The sequence below is a fragment of the Aegilops tauschii genome, chromosome 3 (assembly GCF_002575655.3).
Source record: "Aegilops tauschii subsp. strangulata cultivar AL8/78 chromosome 3, Aet v6.0, whole genome shotgun sequence".
Classification (NCBI taxonomy): Eukaryota; Viridiplantae; Streptophyta; class Magnoliopsida; order Poales; family Poaceae; genus Aegilops; species Aegilops tauschii.
In genome coordinates, this window is record NC_053037.3 from 562,911,626 (window position 1) to 562,925,292 (window position 13,667).

The following is a 13,667-nucleotide window of genomic DNA, read 5'->3' on the forward strand; positions in this document are numbered from 1 at the left end:
CAATACAAACTATATAGTTCAACAAATAAAAACTCATATTTCATCACACGTCACGCCCGGTGTCGCCCTTGAGCCTCCATAGGTGCTCTATCGGATCTTGCTGCAGTTGATGATGCACCCGTGGGTCTCGGATCTCCTGGCGCATACTGAGGTAGGCAGTCCAGGTTGCCGGTAGCTGGTGATCAACTTGGGCAAGAGGACCCTGCCTGTGGTATGGTTCAGTGTCAAGCACTGGCTCTTCATGCTCGCTCTCAATGATCATGTTGTGCAAGATGACAGAGCAGGTCATGATCTCCCACATTTGATCTTTCGAACAGGTCTGAGCGGGGTACCGGACAACAGCAAATCGAGACTGGAGCACACCAAATGCCCGCTCGACATCCTTCCTGCAAGCCTCCTGAATCTTCGCAAACCAGGCGTTCTTGCCTCCAGGCACAAGGTTTTTGATGGTCTTCACAAATGTTGACCATCTCGGATAGATGCCATTAGCTAGATAGTACCCCTTGTTGTAGTGCCGCCCATTGATCTCGAAGTTCACCGGAGGAGAATGACCTTCAACAAGCTTGGCAAAGACAGGAGAGCACTGCAGCATGTTGATGTCATTGTGAGTTCCTGGCATACCAAAGGAGTGCCAAATCCAGAGGTCCTGTGTGGCTACCGCCTCAAGTACCACACTGCAACCGCCTTTGGCGCCTTTGTACATCCCCTGCCAAGCAAATGGGCAATTCTTCCATTTCCAATGCATGCAGTCGATGCTTCCAAGCATCCCAGGAAATCCTCTTGCTGCATTCTGTGCTAGGATCCGAGCAGTGTCTTCCGCATTGGGTGTTCTCAAGTATTGCGGTCCAAACACTGCCACCACTGCCCGACAGAACTTGTAGAAACACTCTATGTTGGTGGACTCGGCCATGCGCCCATAGTCGTCATGTGAGTCACCGGGAGCTCCGTATGCAAGCATCCCCATCGCTGTCGTGCATTTCTGGATGGAGGTGAATCCAAGTTTGCCGGTGCAATCTATCTTGCATTTGAAGTAGTTGTCGAACTCCCGGATGGAATTCACAATCCTGAGGAAAAGCGTTCTGCACATCCGATAACGGCGCCGAAATGTTCTATCGCCGTGAAGTGGAGCATCGGCGAATTAGTCAGAGTAGAGCATGCAGTAGCCTTCGAGATGATGCCGGTTCTTTGCTTTCACCCGCCCCGGCGCCGAGCCACCTCGCCGCGGCTTTTCATTGCTCGCCAGCAGCTGGGCGAGGGCGGCGAGCACCATGAGATGCTCTTCTTCCTGGACGTCGGCCTCGGCTTCCTCCTCCAGCAGCGCGGCGAGCACTTCCTCGTCATCTGAGTCCATCGTCGAGGCAGGCAACTCGCCGAACACCTTGCGCGCGGTGGGCGTGCACCCGCCGCTAAACTGCCCCTCCGCGGCCGGAAACGCCCAGCTGGTGTCGGAGGGGCTGCCGCGGCGAACCTCTGCTATTTTTCCGGCGGGGAATGGCTATCTACCGGTGAAGGGCGGCGGGGCGGCGCCGAGATATACCTAGTGGCGGCCGAGAGCGCGGGGGGTGGGAGGCGAGTCGGGGAAGAAAATCTTGACTTTTCACCTGACGACGTGGGCCAGCCGCGCTTTTCCCTTGCGCTGGAGCCCTCAAGCGCCCCCAGCGCGCCGGGTTCGGCCTGCGGCCGCCGGGCGGAAAAAAGGGCCGAACCGGCGCCTTTCGTCGTGCTGGGGGCGCGACTGGGCCTTTTTTTGGCGCCGGCGCCGAAAAAGTCGCCTGGGGGGCCTGTTGGGGGCGCGGCTGGAGATGCTCTAACATATGCATGTTACTAGTCTAAGTTACTCCCCACTATGACCAGCATTAGTTAACTTAAACATAATTAATTAAGTTAATTATTTAATTAATTAATATTTAATTTTATTTATTTATTTACATTTTTTAATCGTTCTAGGGGCGTGGGCCCCATGTGTCTGTGGCCCAAAGGGACCTATCGGGCGTGCGGGCACTAGCGGGCCAACGAGCGCCGGGGTGGGCGCCCGAAGGGGCAGACCCGGACGAGGAGGCTGCGAGCGGCAACGACCGGCGAGCGGCAGGAAGCTCCGGCGGGCAACGACCGGGCGGAGCAAGGGGGTGGTCGGGCGTGAGCGGGGCCGTGCGCGTGCACGCGAGAGCACGCTGTAGCACAGTGGCCGAACGCAGCGACGAGTCGTGCACCAGCGAGGCGAACTATAGTGGGGTCGCAGTCGTTGGCAGCGGTCGGAGGCAGGCTCGGCCGGTCGGAGGAGAGGTGTCGGCAGCAAGGCGCGACATGTGGGGGTGTGGCGAGCGGAGCAGAGGAGGCTCAGTGGGCGCAGCCGCCGCGCGGAGGCGGAGCAGGACGCAGCACGGCGCGGGCGCGGCCGGGCGTAGCCACCGTGACCGGGCGCGCGCGAGCGGCAACAGTATTAGTAGCAGCGGCGTCAACCCAACAGCAAGCGGCAGTGGCAGCTTCAGCAGTAGGGAAGGAGGCGCGCGCGGGCGCGCAGCGGGGGGTTCAGGCGGAGCGCGCGGTGAGCGCGACAGGGGCGCGGAGTGCTGGAGGCTCGGGCGCGACTCCGCGCGAGAGAGCGCGCGTGGGGGAAGGGGGGAGGATGGGGCCTCACCACGGGGCCGTAGGGACAGGGCAGTGGGTGTCGAGGAGGAGGACGGGGACGACGGCGTTGACGGAGATGCGGAGGCAGGCCGCCGTGGTGGCTCCGGCGAGGTCCAGGCAGTACGAGGCGGCAACGGGTGGCGCGGTCGGCGCGGGCTCCGGGCGACGACGAACGCCGTCGGGCGGGCGCAGGGCGAGCGGCGGCAAGCGCAGGGGCGCTGCCCTGATCTGGATCGGGATGAGGGGGGAGACGAGGGAGGGAGTGAGGGGGATCTGGGCTAGGGTTTGGTGGTGGGGAGGCCTAAGTAGGCCAGTTAGGTGGGCCGACCTGACTGGGTCGTGGCCCAGTTGGGCGGGGAGGGGCTTTTTATTCCTTTTCTTTCGTTTTATCTTTTTCCTTTTATTTTAGTTTTATACATTATAAAAGTAGTCCCTCTAAATAAATATATTACTGCCACATAAGTTTGGGCAACTAAATAAAAAAGTTTAATTTTTTATAAATTTTGAAAGGCTACTGTTTTATTTATTTTACTGCCATCATTGATTTTAGCTACTGTTTTATTTATTTTAGATTGTTTAAACTTTTTTTAATAGTGTGGTTTCTTCACCATAATTACCTACGCATTATTTGGCACAACCTGAATATTTTAGTTTTAATGTTTAATTTTTTTTATTGTTTGACTTTAATTCAAATTGGAATTTGAATCGTTTTAAACTAACACGAGATTAGCAACATTAACGGAGGTGACATGGTATCCTTAGCAAAGAATTACTGTAGTTTGATTATCCGGACGTCACATGCGTATCCCGGAAAATAAAAACGGAACTCTCTCACTTGTCCCAACCCTAAAAGCTTGTATTGTTAATTTGCACTTCAAATTTCCAGATGCTGTGGGCTAGGCTGTGAAAGCGTTGCACCTACTCGCGTTCGTATGCCATCTCTCTTAAATTAGGTAAACGCATTATAGCCACACAATTCGTACATCCACGGCCGTAGAGAACCAAGCAATTATCCACCCTCAAGGAAATCTCTAAGTATACGAAAATTCGTTTCTAAGCTCGAGCTTAGATAGACCCGATATCCTAACGCTCGAATCACCTTGGGATGGTCGCTATATTGTGTATTTTTTTAGTATAGGCGGCCCGTATTGCCGAGCAAATGGTCTGGGCCCCCACGCATTTATTCGTGGCTCATTAACGTTGCGAACCTCACATCCGTGATCTTCACCAAACGGGGGAGCAACTAGTTAACTAGCGCTCCTTCGGGAGCCTCGCAACGACAGCGCCACTTGGCGCGCTCTCAGCCATTCACCACGTGTCGCGCTCTGGACGCTCCCTCCAAATTTTATTTTTTTATTTTTTCGCACGCGTTTTCGGCTTTTTAAACGGTTTTTTTCCCGGTTTTTTTCGACGTTTTGGTTTTTCCTCGGTCTTCCTTAGCGTTTCGACCAAAAAAAATTTAAATTGTTTTTTTGCGCGAACAAACGCGTTTAATTTTTTTTTCTTTCGTGAAAAGTCACGTTTTTTTTCGTGAGAAGCACGGTTGTGCTTTAGCGAGAGTCATGGCCGTGCCTTTCGGAAACGAAAAAAAACGTGTTTTCTGTTTTTTTTTTCTTTCGCGAGAGTCATGGTTTTACTTCCGCGAGAGGCACGGTTGTGCTTTCGTGAGAGTCACGGCCGTGCCTCTCGGAAAGGGAAAAACAAAACGCGTTTTTTGTTTTTTTTCTTTCGCAAGAGTCATGGTTTTGCTTCCGCGAGAGTCACGGTTTTGCTTTTGCGAGAGTCACGGCCGTGCCTCTAGGAAAGGGAAAAAATACGCGTTTTCTTTTTTTTTTCTTTCCGCGAGAGTTACGGTTTTGCTTCCACGAGAGGCACGGTTGTGATTTCGCGAGAGGTACGGGCGTGCCTCTTTCGGAAAGGGAAAAAACTGTGCTCCCGGTTTGGTTTATTCGTCCGGTTTTTTCGTGAAAAAAAAGTTCGTCAAAACCTATCAACATGGGATCTAGTTTTGAAAATCTCGACGCGAGAAATCCAATGGTGAAAACGGTTTGAGATTTGGACGCACGGTTTAAGATATAAAACGTTTTGAATAAACAAATATATGAAAAAAGGAAAAACTGCCAGGGCCACCTACCATGACGGCATGACCCATCTCCTCCGGTCCCGTCCCTTCCACCTGACTTTATTCAGTCCATCGTCTTTCTACGCAGCACCTCGCTACCCACGCACTGTCTGAATCCGGTTCTTTATCCTCGGCGCAGCAGTAGTTGCTCATGTTCGTCCCTTACCTCCCGATTCTTTCTTTGTAGTACTACCAATTCACCCCTGCCCCACCACCACAGCACAGGAAGAATCCTCGGCGCCCGCAACCGCAAGCAATGGCAATACTTGACGCACCACCGAATCCGGCTGGGGTTTGTGCATGCATTGCTAGACAGCATGTCTTTCTTGAGTTTCAGAACGACATCAAGCAGTGCTAAAGAACACACACTCCGCACAAACTAAACTGAGAAATAATCTCAGTTCTTGCTATGGCGTCCCAAAAGTCAATTATAGATAGAATATGACAAAGGCTATTGGAAAGCAATCTTTCTGTAGTCTGCTATAATTCTCGTTGATGTCGCCCGTCAGAAAATCCTCGATTGCCCTCAAGCTGTGGACTCCAATCTTACACATGCCCAGTGTATCCTTAATGAACTGAATTGCTTCAGGGTTATTTAGGGCCTCGCGCCCTTTGACATTGCGATTTCTGCAGGGGATGCCAAAGACCTTATCCAAACCTTCAAGTCTACATATGTTAGCACTGATAATACATTGCTGACTGGAATACATAGACAATCTAGAAGATACAGTGGATTTTAGCACACTGCAACTGAAACAAACAAAATACGATTTCAACATATCAAACATACTACCACAAGGAGCCACTTTGCGTTACCTACTGACGTCCTGTCCCATGGCACAGCATGACCCCGTTACAGAGACGTTCCCAAACCCACCCATGACGACGCCCGGGCATACGGAAAAGGCCCACCGTACGCTACTGTAGCACCTGCACTCGTTGCTGTATCTCTCTTTTTCACGGGCTGAGACTGCTGTGCCAGCTGGACTTTCTCCCATCCCAATGCTCGAGCGGATGGCCATGATTTAGGGTGCAGCTGAGCCTGGGCACCAAAACGCCCCTCCCCTAAGTATGCCGGAATCGTCATGTCCATGGCCGAATTGTATCTACCGTGATTTCATGGTGAGACAAGAAGAAGCAACGCAAGTGGGGGTTGAGGGACAGAGAACGACATGAAGTCAAAGGCAATAGTCTCATTTTGCAAAAGCTTTTGTGATGATTCTCGTAGTTGTCTCCAATTATATGGCTTAGGATTTAGCAAAACCGCATCAGTTTCCTCCTTGCTTTGCAGGGGCATCACCATATCCGGCTTCTCTCTCTTGCGCCACTAATAACTCTTTTCTCTCCACTGATGTCGCCGTCACCTTTGGTGATTATTCTTGCGGTCGTCTCTAGCGAAAGATAACGGCAGAGGAAATCTGTCATCATACAAGTTGTTGGCAGTGACACAAAGTAGCCAATAATAAGATGTGTTCATTTGTGCCGAAATGGTCGGAGTGCTGTTGCGGTTTTCAAAGAGAATACATACTGAAGTAAATGTCATGGTTTATAAATAAGGCGTTGGAAATGCACATGGAAATTTTAATGTATTACAGTATTCACGATGACGCAGATGTTAAGAGTGTATATATCACAGTATGCTCTGATATATTTTAATGAAAACATATCTGGCGCTTCTCTCTTGCGCCGCTATAGCTATCTTTTCTCTACTGATGTCACCGTCGTCTTTGGTGATGATTCTTGAGGTCGTCTCTAACAAAGGATATCGGTGGAGGATATCCACGCATTAGTGTTGTACATTCATTATACGATGTTAGACGTGTTTGGAACAATGCTCGATATCCTTGGTGGGTACGGTTGTCATATATTTATAAGAGGGAACCGTACAAATACAAGTTGTGTTACAACACGTATATCTAATATATACTTAGTGTAACACCCTCCCTCAATCTTAACTATGTCCTGAAACACTCAGAAGGTTAAGATTGCGACGACATCCTTCAAAAGAAGGCAAGGACAAGGGTTTAGTGAAAATATCAGCAAGCTGATCCTTCGAAGAAATAAACTTAATCTGAAGGAGCTTCTGAGCAACACGTTCCCTCACAAAATGATAGTCAACTTCGATGTGCTTCGTTCGGGCATGAAATACTGGATTGGACGAAAGGTATGTTGCACCGATGTTATCACACCAAAGAACAGGCGGCTGAGTTGGGGAGACCTTCAACTCTCGAAGCAATGACTGCACCCACATGATCTCAGCTGTGGCATTAGCAACAGCTTTGTACTCAGCTTCGGTACTACTCCGGGACACCGTAGCTTGCTTGCGAGCTTGCCAGGCGATCAAGTTAGGCCCAAAGAACACAGCATGTCCCCCCGTGGATCGCCGATCATCAGGACAACCAGCCCAGTCGGCATCAGAGAATGCTGAGATCAGTCCAGAACGCGCAAGCTGAAGAAGGAGACCATATGACCCAGTGTGACGAACATAGCGCAAGATGCGCTTAACAGCTGACCAGTGAGAATCACGTGGTGCATGAAGATACTGGCACACACGGTTAACTGCAAATGATATGTCTGGTCGAGTAATGAGCAAGTACTGCAGTCCACCCACAATGCTGCGGTACTCTGTGGCATCCTCAGGAGCAAGCAAGTCACCAGCAAGAGCTGTCAGTTTGTCTGTAGCAGACATGGGAGTCGTAGCAGACTTGCACTGCAACATACCGGCACGACGCAGGAGATCTTGAGAGTACTTCTTCTGAGTAAGAGTCAAGCCACCATCAGAATGAAGAACCTCTAGGCCTAGAAAATAATGCAGTCTCCCAAGATCCTTAACAGCAAACTCAGCACCAAGAGAGGACACAAGCCGGTCTGTAGCAGAAGCAGACGAACTAACAAGGATGATGTCATCAACATATACCAGAATGTACATAGTCACCTCAGGTCGCTGTAGAATAAACAGAGACGTGTCTGCTGTAGAAGGAACAAACCCATGCGCACGAAGAGCAGCGCCAAGACGGGCATGCCATGCACGCGGGGCCTGCTTCAAACCATAGAGAGCTTTGACAAGACGACATAAATGATGTGGCTGAGCAGGGTCAACAAAACCTGGCGGCTGGCGCATATAAACCTCTTCTTCCAGAACTCCATGGAGAAAGGCATTCTGAACATCAAGCTGTCGAAGCGACCATCCGCGAGTAACAGCCAAAGAGAGAAGAACACGAATAGTAGTTGGTTTAATAACAGAACTGAATGTGTCTTCATAATCAATGCCATACCGTTGTTTGAACCCCTTGGCAACCAGGCGTGCCTTGTACCTCTCAATGGAGCTATCAGCATGTTTCTTCACCTTGAATACCCATTTAGAGTCAATGATATTAACACCAGATGGAGGTGGAACAAGACGCCAAGTGTTGTTTCTTTGAAGGGCATGAATCTCCTGCTCCATCGCAGCACGCCAATGCGGGATGCCAAGCGCCGCTCGAAAATGTCGTGGTTCAGTCGTAGGGTCAGCCTCAGCATGGCCACACAGGCCGCAAGCCACGCGACAGTGCCGTCAGTGCGCTTCTTCGGTTGGAAGATGCCACTTTTGCTGCGAGTATGGGGACGCAGGACGACAGGCGGAGGTGGCGCTGGAGCTGCCATACCAGAGGAGCCACTATCCATCAGCGGCGAGGAGGACGCACCGGCGGGCGAGTCAACAGGCGCATCCGGTGGCACGGTCAGGGTCGGCGAAGACAGACAGGGCGTGATCGGCGTCGATGGACCAGGCGACGAAGACTCGGTGACTTGCGAGGCTTCCGGCTCAGGGGAGAGCGCCGCGGCTCCAACCGGCCCGGCCGACAGCTCCGCAGGTTCGGCTGGCCCAGGCGACAGCGAGGCCGCTGGCCCCGGCGACTTGGTCACCCCGTCGGATCCTCGTGCATGGGGCATGCACGCGTGATCGACGTCGGGGTCAAGCGGGGTAGTGGCGGGGGCAGCCTCGTCGAGCGCCTCATCCGGCGTGGCAGCAACTGGCGCAGTTGTGGCCATATCATCATCCAGAAGCTCAAGTCGAGCAACTCGTCCAGTCCCTGCACCATGGTTAGGCAACAACAGAGAAGAATATGCAGCATCCACAAATTGATCAGGCAAAACTGGAAAAGAGTGCAACTCAGTAACGGGAGTATTGGTGGGTGATGTGAGTGTGGAAAACGGGAAGACAGTCTCATCGAACACAACATCACGAGAAATGTAAACACGATTTGACGGGATGTGAAGACACTTGTAACCTTTGTGGAGAGGACTGTACCCAAGAAACACACATTGTTTAGATCGATACTCAAGTTTATGCTTATTGTACGGACAAAGATGCGGCCAACACGCACAGCCGAACACTTGGAGGAGGGAGTAATCTGAAGTTTCATTAAGCAACACTTCGAGTGGAGACTTCATGTGAAGGCGTCGTGTGGGAATCCTGTTTATCAAAAAACAGGTAGTAACAAAAGCATCGCTCCAGAACCGAAACGGGACAGAGGCATGTGCAAGAAGTGTCAGGCCAGTTTCAACTATGTGACGGTGTTTGCGCTCAGCTGCACCGTTCTGCTGATGTGTATGAGGACAAGACACATGGTGTGAGATGCCAAGCTTCTGAAAGAAGGTGTTAAGGTTACGATACTCACCCCCCCCCCCCCAGTCTAACTGGACATGGATAATTTTGTGCTTAAGCAATCGTTCAACATGTGCTTGAAATTGCATAAAGACATGAAACACATCAGATTTCCGCTTAATAAGATAAATCCAAGTAAAGCGACTGAAAGCATCGATGAAACTGACATAATAGTTGTGACCACTAACAGAAGTTTGGGCATAGCCCCACACGTCTGAAAACACAAGCTCAAGAGGAGCCGTGACAACACGACTTGATACAGAAAAAGGCAACTGATGACTCTTGCCTTGTTGGCAAGCATCACACACTAGAAACTCCTTATTACTCGACTCAACAGGAAGATGATGGCGATGAAGCACATGGCGCACAATGGGAGTAGCGGGGTGGCCAAGGCGAGAGTGCCACTGCGACGACGACACCCGAACACCACTGAAAACTTGAGAGACTCGTGGCACATCAAGTGCGTATAAGCCATCGCGAGCTCGACCACTAAGAAGAACGTCCCTCGTGTCCCGGTCCATAACAAAAAAATGGAAAGGGTGAAACTCAACAAACACATTGTTGTCACGAGTTAATTTAGGAACCGAGAGTAAACTACGTGTGACTGAGGGAACACGAAGGACATCAAGCAGATGCAAGGTTTTAGTGGTACGTGAAAGAAGAGATGCCTGACCAACATGTGAGATGGGCATACCTGATCCATTGGCCGTGCAGACCTGATCGTGACCGGTGTAGGGCTGGCGAGTGGCCAGCTTGTCAAGCTGACTCGTCAAATGGTCTGTAGCGCCCGTATCCATGTACCAGGCAGGATCCACCGAGTATGAAGGAGTGAACCCGGGATCCGGTGTAGCGAGAGCAGCTTGTTTCTCATTGCCCTTCCCATTGTTCCCAATGCCAAGAAAATCTCGTTTAAAGCAACGATGGCAGCGAGACGCCAAGTGCCCCTTGATGCCGCAGAGTTGACACTCAACCCCACCACCACATGCCTCGCAGTGGAGCCACTTGCGGCCAGCCGTCGGAGGTGGAGCGGGCGGACGGGACTGGTTGCCTGAGGTCGGCGGCGCCTTCTGCTTGGCACCGCGGGCGCCCCCGCGGAGAGCAGCGTTCGCAGAAGGGCCCTCCGTGTAGACGCCAACGGAGCGGCGAGCAGCGAGCCTCTGTTCGGTGTTGAGAAGGCGTGCATAGAGATCGCGAGGCGGCATCGGTGTGTCACGTCCATTAATGTTTTCAACGAGAGAATCATAGTCCTCATCAAGCCCATTGAGAATGAACGAAGTAAACTCCTCATCACGAAGAGGCATCCCTCGACGTCGCGGCAAAGACGACCATGCCAGCCACGGATGGAGTGAGCGACGACTGAATAGCACCCAGGATGGCTTGATCTTGAGCAGTCCACCGACGATGAGCAGGGTTGGGGACCATGACAGAGCCACCATGGGACGAGGGTACCGGAACCATAGCCGGAGGGCACGGCAGGGAGCCATCAACATATCCTTCAAGGTAGTGGCTACGCATTAGCGGCAACACTTGAGCGCGCCACAGGAGATAGTTATCAGCAGAAAGCTTCACCGTCACTAGATGGGCGAAGTGAAAAGGCCCTGGTTCGGCCATCGGCGCGGAGAGAGGCAGATCAGGCGGCGGACCAGGCGGCAGGACATCACTATATGGGATTAGTGCATCGGCCGATGGTTGTTGATGATGGCCATAAGCCGCCGGGGAGTGCGCACCATACGGGAGCGCAGGAGGAGCGGCGTACATCTGGGCAACGGCGTAGGACGTCGGGGCGGGAGCAGCATACGGCGCATACGACGCAGCCGACGGCGCGAGGTAGGGCGCCGGGTACGGGCCGCCATACGGCGCCTGGATGGGAGCGCCATAGGGCCCCGAGGCCAGCGGCGCATCGTGGTACGGGGCCGGGGCTGGAGGACCACCGTAGGCCGGCTGCCCATTGGCGCCGTAGGAGGCCGGTGGTGGAGGCGCGCCCCGCGACTGGATCTGGGTGGCCGCGATCGGAAGCGCAGCAGGCGACCGAGGCGGCGGCAGCATGGCGGGCGATCGCTGTGGCGCAGGAGGTTGTGATCCCGTCGCAGTAGATCGGGCCCAGGCAAGTGGAGGCGACGCCAGGAACGGCGACTCCATCGCCAGAGTGGAGAGAGGCGGCGCGGCGGCGGGGGCCGGCGCGACGGCAGCAGAGGCGGCGGAAGCGTGACGCGGATCGAACGCGTCGTCTGATACCATGTTAGACGTATTAGGGTTTGGAACAATGCTCGATACCCTTGGTGGGTACGGCTATCATATATTTATAAAAGGGAACCGTACAAATACAAGTTGTGTTACAACACGTATATCTAATATATACTTAGTCTAACATACGACCTCTTAACTATGACACATGCTAATATTATGTGCTCATTTGGTATGAAATGGTGTGATGCCTTGACGGTTTACAAGTAGAAAAAACATCAAATGTAAATGTCACTGTTTCATGAAACCTATAGAATATGAGATGGGACGGATTTCTCGATAAAGTGATAGAACGTGGAGTGCCCATGATGACGAAACACATGTTAAATGATCTATGTAGGTGGATGAATCCCTAGCCCTCAACGGGAGACGACATTTGATAACAAAGTGCCTACGGTAGGACGATGTGTGATTGTGGTATGACAGCGTGTTACTAAAAAAATCATTCCGAAGTGGAGAGCTTGTGTTTGGGTTTCCTCAAACCTGCAAAAAGCTGCACCCCACAATTCTTTTGACGCAAAATCCCAGGAACCAAGCACCATGTCAACCTTTCTTCTTTTTTTCGTCCGAAATTCAATTTAACAAAAATGACGTTATCCAAAATATGTTCATATGTGTAATTTGGTCAGAAACTGCAAGAGCATTCAAAAAGAAGAAGAAAATAGAAACACCAAGTACAACACAACAATAGCGGATACACCACCACTAACGGCACATACTCACACAACATTGTCGTGGTTGCTTTAAGAATGACACAGCCATAATAAACGTCTCGGCGGAAACATCACCTTCTACTGAATAATATTTCGTCTTATGAGACACGGCTACATTTGGTTTGCTCTCCGGTACAGCGGTTGTATAACTACCCCGCTAAAACCATTCAACCACATGTTAGTTTTGAGTGAATATTTTTTGATGGCCTTTCCAAATTATTATCAAACAAGCTTGACGAGCAAGTGGCAAGTGATGCACAGGTCTCTGCACATCGATAGCCTAGTACAAGTACATATACATACACACGTATATAAGTGCAGGGTACGTACACACATACACAAGGTGGACAAGTTAAACAGCGGAGATCGATGACGACATGGATGCGACGGTGGCGGCCGCTCGCACGCACGAGCTAGCTGAGCTTGCTTCGATCGAAAGGCCGGATATCAGCCAGCTAGCTAGGCTAGACGTCGATGACGCGGAAGGCGTCGCGGTTCTTGATGACGACGTCGTACATGTGGACGGAGCTGAACTGGCCGAAGTCCTTGGGGAGGGAGATGAGGTCGACGGAGGAGCGCTTGTGGAACCTGAGCATGCAGTCGCCGGCGGCGCCGCCCCCGCCGACGTAGTAGCGCTCCCAGCCGAGCGCGACGAGCTTGCGCTCCAAGGAGGCGTAGGAGGCTACCACCTCCCCCGTGGGCGTGTGGAGCAGCGCCTTGCGCCGCACCGCCCCGCCGCCCGGCGGTCCGGCCGCCGACGCCGGGTGGTTCTCCACCAGCTTCACCACCCCGTTGCGGAACACCCACACGCCAGACATGGCGCTATGTGTGATATGGCGATCGCTCGCTGGGTGGCTTGGTGGCCTGGATTTGTACTTGATTAGTGTGGTGTGTGTACTTTGGTGGTTGTTGAGGCTGGGATGTGGAAAAGGATGGGGCGTGGGAGGCTATAAATAGAGGCGGCCGGTGCATTGCCGCCAGCGGTGCACTGCATGATACGTACGTTACGTCTCGATGGCGAGAGCGCACGTGCGCATGGCCCCGCCGTGTTTATTCACACTGGGCGAGACAGTGCTCGATTATATGTACTCTGGTTTTTTTTTTCTAGTTAAGATCTCTATCGGATAGAGATAAGATCTACCAGTAAACGATGTGAGAAGCGAACCGGTAGAATGGTTAGAAGTACACTGGTATCTCATTAGGGTTCAAGTTTTAGATTTGACGTTGGTGCTCTGAATTTATTCATCAATCCTAGGAAAGAAAATTACAATCAAGACCAAAGAATCCCCTGAGCTTGACACTGATGCCCATCACC

At 51.9% G+C, this 13,667-nt stretch overlaps 1 protein-coding gene across 1 annotated transcript; it reads right to left on the reverse strand.

Moving 5' to 3' along the window:
- Positions 1–12,403: 12,403 nt before the first annotated feature.
- LOC109780485 (flowering-promoting factor 1-like protein 2) lies at positions 12,404–13,286 on the reverse strand. The gene has a single exon (XM_020339066.3). It carries the CDS (start codon positions 13,168–13,170, stop codon positions 12,817–12,819), a length of 354 nt encoding a protein of 117 aa, XP_020194655.1. The 5' UTR covers positions 13,171–13,286; the 3' UTR covers positions 12,404–12,816.
- Positions 13,287–13,667: the final 381 nt, after the last annotated feature.

What these genes read in the sequence shown, in the direction of transcription:
- LOC109780485 (XM_020339066.3), bottom strand. Translation starts at nt 13,170, where the DNA reads ATGTCTGGCGTGTGGGTGTTCCGCAACGGGGTGGTGAAGCTGGTGGAG.